This window comes from Oncorhynchus kisutch, linkage group LG19 (assembly GCF_002021735.2).
Source record: "Oncorhynchus kisutch isolate 150728-3 linkage group LG19, Okis_V2, whole genome shotgun sequence".
Taxonomy (NCBI): domain Eukaryota; kingdom Metazoa; phylum Chordata; class Actinopteri; order Salmoniformes; family Salmonidae; genus Oncorhynchus; species Oncorhynchus kisutch.
The window spans coordinates 36,905,844-36,914,209 of NC_034192.2; the positions used below are offsets into that span (position 1 = coordinate 36,905,844).

At 46.2% G+C, this 8,366-nt stretch overlaps 1 protein-coding gene across 1 annotated transcript in view; it reads right to left on the bottom strand.

Moving 5' to 3' along the window:
* Positions 1–952: 952 nt before the first annotated feature.
* Positions 953–8,366, bottom strand: part of LOC109910153 (neuronal acetylcholine receptor subunit alpha-7-like) — a 72,528-nt gene continuing 65,114 nt past the window's right edge. The window contains exons 8-9 of the mRNA XM_031798429.1: positions 3,576–3,685; positions 953–2,990 (exon numbers count right to left, since the gene is read on the bottom strand). Coding sequence (XP_031654289.1) covers positions 2,379–2,990; positions 3,576–3,685 — 722 coding nt within the window. The 3' untranslated portion in view covers positions 953–2,378. The remainder of the gene's footprint in view (positions 2,991–3,575; positions 3,686–8,366) is intronic.

Here is an 8,366-nt window from a genome sequence, read left to right on the forward strand (position 1 = left end):
CCATATACACCCAGTCAGCCCATATACACCCAGTCAGCCCATATACACCCAGTCAACCCATATAAAAACACCCAGTCAGCCCATATACACCCAATCAACCCATATACACCCAGTCAGCCCATATACCTCCAGTCAGCCCATATACATCCAGTCAACCCATATACACCCAGTCAACCCATATACACCCAGTCAACCCATATAAAAACACCCAGTCAGCCCATATACACCCAGTCAGCCCATATACACCCAGTCAGCCCATATACATCCAGTCAGCCCATATACACCCAGTCAGCCCATATACACCCAGTCAACCCATATAAAAACACCCAGTCAGCCCATATCCACGCAGTCAACCCATATATATCCAGTTAGCCCATATAAAAACACCCAGTCAGCCCATATACAACCAGTCAGCCCATATACACCCAGTCAGCCCATATACACCCAGTCAGCCCATATACACCCAGTCAGCCCATATACACCCAGTCAGCCCATATACACCCAGTCAGCCCATATACACCCAGTCAACCCATATAAAAACACCCAGTCAGCCCATATACACCCAGTCAACCCATATAAAAACACCCACTCAGCCCATATCCACGCAGTCAACCCATATATATCCAGTTAGCCCATATAAAAACACCCAGTCAGCCCATATACACCCAGTCAACCCATATACAACCAGTCAGCCCATATACACCCAGTCAGCCCATATACACCCAGTCAGCCCATATACACCCAGTCAGCCCATATACACCCAGTCAACCCATATACACCCAGTCAGCCCATATACACCCAGTCAGCCCATATACACCCAGTCAGCCCATATACACCCAGTCAGCCCATATACACCCAGTCAGCCCATATACACCCAGTCAGCCCATATACACCCAGTCAGCCCCTCCATGTCCCATTCATGTCCATATGAATTGTCCAGGATGATCTTATCTTAGGCTATATGGGATATTTATTAGGTAAGAGCAAAAAAAATCACAGGAAGAAGAGGACAGCAGTGTGACAACAACAGCTACAACAGAGGAGGACTCTGACTGTGGGGTGGGTGGGAGGGGGGGGTATGTTCAGTATACAGTAATAATGATCATTCAAAGAAAAACATAGATGCACGGACTAACTCTCTAACATGACAGGCAGTTTAGTTCAGTTACTTACAGTATTGACTGTCTGGCCTGAGGGATTCCATATCCCATGGTCTTTATGTCTCATTTGTAAACCACATTATGTTTCAATCAATATCAATAGAAGAATATCTTGATCTTTAGTCATAATAACCTCCCTGGGGTTGTTGTGTTCTCCATGTAACCTTTACATTTAGGTTAGATATCATCACCACAGACAGACACATAGCTCCTCCATGTTAATGTACCACCCCCATATCCATTCCCTTATATGCAGCACAGATACATTTATGTCATATAAACCGATTACACCTACTGATAGTACTAGATGGATAATGGATCAATAACGGATCTATAGTAGTTCTCTAATATTTGGTGGGATTACGTGTGCATATTAGCACAGGCCCAGTCTCAGCAGGAGTTGTTTCAGGCTAGCAGCCAGTGCAGTTCTCCAGTATCCACTTGTCCAGTTACTCGTTTCAATAGCTCTTGTTGTTTCAGGTTGTTGCAGGCTGATTCCTCCTCTAATGTGCAGGTGAGTCTTACATGATGATGCCACTATTCTGTCTATGAATCACTCCAGGTTTTCACAGTGGCACAGTCAACGTCAATCAGTTACTACCGTGGCAACAATGTCAACTGGGACCAAGAGAACATTTCACTTCTACACCCATGACAGAGTTCGATGCTATTTAGCTTCGACAAGCAAAAAGTAACAGTGTGTACATACAAACTTACAATATAGTGAAAGTAAAACAGTCAAAAAAAAACAATAAGAAGCTCATAAAGTCACAGTGAAACATCTCTGTAAATAGACAGTTACCTTAACCACACTACATAATGCTGACAACAGTCCAGAACGTCCAAGACAGTTCAAAGTTCTAAAGGTCGTGGATTGGAGGTCCAGGAATCCAAAGTTCAAACGGCGAGTTGATATTGTAATGATATATCTGGATGGCAAAGCAACACACAGGAACAACCTCAGTTAAGCTGGATCTAAGGAGAGGAAAGGGACTATGGACAACCCTTGCATTGATACATGTACAGTATACATCTATTTACATTAAATCCATTTTTCTCAAATATACTCCAGAGTAATCTGGATAGAACATAAGGTTGGTTTCCCATACACAGAGAAAGTCTAGTCGTGTACTAAAAAGCATGCTAAGTGGTTCTTAGTCCGGGCCTAGGCTTAATCTGTGTCCGGGAAGATGGCATATATGGTTGAACATATTGACACTATTTCTTTAAATAGTCCTTGGTGACGGCCTCTAAGAAGTTGGGAGCAGACATGAGAATGGTGAAGGTGCCAACGATGGAGAAGAGAGTGAAGGCCACCAGACACAGTCTGTCCACCACGGCAGCAGCAAACTTCCACTCGCTGCAGATCGCCACTTCCTCATCCTGGTCCCTGAAGCGCTGGGCAATATACGACACCTCCTCCAGGATCTGAAGGACCTCCGGAGGAGGAGTAAAGATCAACCCCCTTCCTCCTCCTCCAGCACCTCCCCCTGGGGGCTCAGCCTCCTCGCAGGGGGTCCCTTGGGCCCGCCCCCCCAACGCCACGCCTGAATCACTGGAGGGGGGGCAACGGGGGCTCTCCATGGCATGGTAGCTGAAGTAGAGGCTCATGCTGCCGTTGGAGGTGCCGGTGGGGCATGTGGCGCAGGGGGCCTGGGAGAGGGGCGTGGTGAGGCCCGTAATGGTGCCCATGGGTCCCATCTCGATGGAGCTGGCGCTGGAGTGGTGCTGTGGAGTGTGGCGGTACTTGTAGCCTGCCGGTTTACGCTCCTCGCCTGGCTGTTTCATACGCAGGAACCAAGCACACCAGTTCAAAAGCACTACCCTGACCTGGAGAGAGAGAGAGAGAGGGGGGGGGGGTTGAGACTGCAACACACATATACACACAATGTGTGATGGTTGATGAGTGATGAGAATGACAATGATGCAGACGACAGCGGCAACGACGACAACGATGATGACAACAATGATGACGACAACGATGTGGATGAAGACGACGATGACAACAATGATGAGGATGAAGACGACGATGATGACAACAATGATGATTACGAAGACGACAATAATGAGGACGAAGACGACGATGATGACAACGGCGATGAGGATGAAGACGACGATGATGACGACAACAATGATGAGGATGAAGACGACGATGATGACAACAATGATGACAACAATGATGTGGATGAAGACGACAATGATGACAACAACGATGATTACGAAGACGACAGTAATGAGGGTGAAGACGACGATGATGACGACGGTGATGTTAACGAATACGACGATGATAACAACAATGATGATTTCGATGATGACAACAACGATGAGGACGAAGATGACGATGTGGACAAAGACGACGATGATACATCAACGAGAATGATGAGGGATATGATGAAGATTGGGAGTGGGACTCACCCATCTGGGCATTTTTCCGCCCTGAGGGTCGTGGTGATGAAACTGCAGGACCAGAACAGTCACCACTACAGACAGACCCACTATCATCATGGTGCTGGCAAAGTACTGAGCTACAAAACACAAACCACAACCAGATCAAACATTAACACCGTGACATCATACATCACACAGACACTGACCAACAGAAGGGAGAGACTGTGCATCCCAAATGGCACTGGGCAAAGGCAGCAAACTAAAGAGGGAATAGGTTGACATTTAGTACACAGCCAGAGAATCTTGTCTTTGTAGTTGTAGTGTGGTTTCAGTTGAATGTGTCTTTGTATATATGTGGAAAATCAAGCAGCCCGATAATATAACACTTTGGTAAAACACCGCCGAGGGTGGGGGCAAGCACCATCGAGGGTGGAGGCAAACACCATTGAGGGTGGAGGCAAACACCGCCAAGCTTAAGAGCTGACTCTTTGAGAGCACATCATGGATGTGTTCTCTCAGGGGAGGGACTGAGGGAAGGAAGGGAAGAAGGGAGGGAGGGAAGGGAGCTCCACTCCACTCGAGTATTAACTCAACACGGCACTTTCCCAAATATCTCAGCTATGTAAATGTCTCACAGACCAGACACACCCCTTCCCTCTCTCTGTTAGCAAACAACAGCTAAATGCTTCAGACATGAACAAACGCTAGCAGGAGGCTAGCAGGGCAAAGGGCACATGACCCACTGTGCGATCAGGGGTACAGATTATCCCTGGTCGGCTTATGAGGAGGAGGATGGGAAGGAGTAGGGATTCATATTTTCCAGAAAATCTACCAAGTTTCAATACTGGGAATAATTCATATTTATCACGGGAATCCCAGGAAATACCGCAAAAATCAGAAGTCGTCATTCAAAGCATTTAAAAAAAAAAGATATGTTCACTGCCAGGGTTCTTCCCAAATAAGAGGGGCGCTGCACCACATTGCCGGCTTGGCTGCACCACTATGTAAAGATTTCAGAGCAAATTAAACTGATATTTAGTAATGATAAAGTAACTATCGCCAATGACATTGTTATGAATTGCGAAACAGGCCGTACGTTCCTCAATTCATTCAGCACATTTCAGCAATAGGCTATCTCAACACAGAGCAGGCTGAGGGCACACAGAGCACGCTCAGGGCACACAGAGCACGCTGAGGGCACACAGAGCACGCTGAGGGCACACAGTGCACGCTGAGGGCATACAGAGTGCGCTCAGGGCACACAGAGCACACTCAGGGAACACAGAGCACACTCAGGGCACACAGAGCACGCTCAGGGCACACAGAGCACGCTCAGGGCACACAGAGCGCGCTCAGGGCATACAGAGTGCGCTCAGGGCACACAGAGCACACTCAGGGCACACAGAGCACGCTGAGGGCACACAGAGCACGCTGAGGGCACACAGAGCATGCTGAGGGCACACAGAGCACGCTCAGGGCACACAGAGCACGCTGAGGGTACACAGAGCACACTCAGGGCACACAGAGCACGATCAGGGCACACAGAGCACAATCAGGGCACACAGAGCACTCTGTGTAGTTTAAATATCAAGGTATCTTAAAGGGGGACTATGGGCTCTATGTAAAACTGAAGCATTACAGATTCCGCGATGGAAATCTTAGTGGTGTGAAGTACTTTAGGAAAAATACTTGAAAGTACTACGTAAGTAGTTTTTTGGGGTACCTGTACTTTACTTTACTATTTATATTTTACTTTTAAGTATATTTTAGCAATTACATTTACTTTTGATACTTAAGTATATTTAAAACCAAATACTTTTAGACTTTCACTTTTACTTGAGTCATTTTCTATTAAGGTATCTTTACTTTTACTCAAGTATGACAATTAGGCCCTTTTTCCACCACTGAGAAATGTAAAAGTCATTTGCAATTGAGCCGACATATGCAGCGCCTAACGTGAACGCAGTCTACGCAAACGCAGTCTCCTCATACTGCTTGCTGATCACACATTCTCTACCGGAGCTCTCATGTGGGCACAAGTACGAGACAGCGCAGAGAAGCACGGGAAATGTAACAGCGGTATTTTGACATGCATAGGGCGATTCAACCGATGGATTACAGAATACAGTTGGGGATTTTCATGTGAGACAGGAGTCAGGATTTAGGGTTTCAGTGGGATTGGGACTGGATAGGAAAATAGCCCAGGATTTAGGATGTAGTGAGCAGTTCATAGGCCTATCCGATCTGAAGAGTCACAGTGACAGCTCAAAGAGGCACAGGTTATTTTAGGTAAAGGCTTCCATGCGACAACATGTTTGGATAATGGGCTATTTTATTTTCCGTTAATCTGCTGCTGCGCATGTTGTGTATTTTGTGGAATTGCATTAGCGCCACATCCCGGGATCCCGGCTGCCATTCTTAATCACTAAGAAGGAGTACTGAAGAAGAGGAGGAAATGGAGAAGACAGAGGAAGAGCATGGTGAAGAGAAAGAGCAGGAGGAAGAGGAGGAAAACACTGAACTAGAACAAAAATGAAGACGATAAGTATGAGAAAGAGGAGGTCGAGACAGGAGTGGGATTCTAATTAGGAGGAAGAGTTTAATGAAGAAACCAGATAGGAGCCATGTCAGAGGGTGTAATCCAGCAGAGTGGAGGTGGGAAGTGCAGAGATGCTCCTACATAGTGCTGACTATCACTGCCCTTCACTTGTAATTCTACACAGCCCATGTCCATCTGAGCCTGTCAGCATCTTCACACATACACACACACACACACACACACACACACACACACACACACACACACACACACACACACACACACACACACACACACACACACACACACACACACACACACACACACACACACACACACACACACACACACACACACACACAGAGAGATAGAGCGGGATTGATACATAATAAACACAACTAATGGGGCATTTCTCAGTAAAAGCTGCGCTCTGTTACACTAACTCAACTGAGACACACACATACACACAGTTTATGGTGCTCTGTTCAATAGCGCTAACACACAAGCACACCCACACACACATTTATATAATTAACAAATGTATTACTATTTTTGCAGGACTATACGTAGAAACTGCACGTGTACGGGTACACACACACACGAAAATGAGATGAAGCAGAGACAGAGAGAGAGACGAGAGAGAGATGAGACGAGAGAGATGAGAGAAAGAGACGAGAGAGTGAGAGAGAGAGAGACGAGAGAGAGATGAGAAGAGAGAGAGAGAGAAATGAGAGAGAGACGAGAGAGACAGATGAATGATGAGAGAAAGAGACGAGAGAGTGAGATGAGAGACACACACACACACACTCCTCCCAGGCCTCCACTCCATGAAAGTGATGTGATGGGCTGAACTTGTGAGCACTATCATGAGTGTCTCATCACAGCAGCGGAAGCCTTTAAACTTCTCTCTCTCAGAACTTTACCCACTAAAGGTTACTCATCTCACGCCATCCATCCATTTATCAATCCCGCCTTCTGCTCTGCTCTTCTTCCTCTCCTCACAGGAATCCTGGCTTGTCACGACCCACTAATAATGTTGCCAGTATCATCCTCATTGTTAGCCTGTTCCAACACCATCCTGCTCAAACATGACATCAGGGCATTGAGACTGACATTAAAGATATGTACAGTGAATTCGGAAAGGTACTCATAGCCCTTGACTTTTTCCACAGCCTCATTTTGAAATGGATTAAATCGTCGTCGTCCCCCCCCCCCATCAATCTACACACTATACCCTATAATGACAAAGCAACATTTGTTTTTTGAGAAATATTAGCTAATTTATAAAAAAAATTAAAACGAAATATTTACATAAATATTCAGACCCTTTACTCAGTACTTTGTTGAAGCACCTTCGACAGCGATTACAGCCTCAAGTCTTCTTGGATATGGATACACGGTTGACACCCCTGTATTTCTCCCATTATTCTCTGCAGATCCTCTCAAGCTCTGTCAGGTTGGATGGGAAGTGTCTCTGCACAGCAATTTTCAGGTCTAGGAGCAGGTTTTCATCAAGGATCTCTCTGTACTTTGCTCCATTCATCTTTCCCTCGATCCTGACTAGTCTCTCAGTCCCTGCCACTGAAAAACATCCCCACAGCATGATGCTGTCACCATCAAGCTTCACCGTAAGGATGGTGCCAGATTTTCTCCAGATGTGACGCTTGGCATTCAGGCAAAAGAGTTCATTCTTGGTTTCATCAGACTAGAGAATCTTGTTCCTCATGCTCTGAGAGTCCTTTAGGTACCTTTTGGCAAACTCCAAGCGGCTATCATGTGCCTTTTACTGAGGAGTGTCTTCCGTCTGGCCACTCTACCATAAAGGCCTGACTGGTGGAGTGCTGCAGAGATGGTTGTCCTTCTGAAAGGTTCTCCCATCTCCACAGAGGAACTCTGGAGCTGTCAGAGTGACCATCAGGTTCTTGGTCACCCTGACCTAGGCCCTTCTCGCCCGATTGCTCAGTTTGGCTAGGCGGCCAGCTTTCGGAAGAGTCTTGATGGTTCCAAACTTCTTCCATTTAAGAATGATGGAGGCCACTGTGTTCTTGGGGACATTGTTTTGGTACCTTTCTCCAAGTCTGTGCCTCGACACACTTCTGTCTCTGAGCTCTACGTACAATTCCTTCGACCTCATGGCTTGGTTTTTGTTCTGACATGCACTGTCAACTGTGGGACCTTATATAGACAGCTGTGTGCCTTTCCAAATCATGTCCAATCAATTTAATTTAATTTAATTTACCACAGGTGGACTCGAATCAAGTTGTAGAAACATCTCAAGT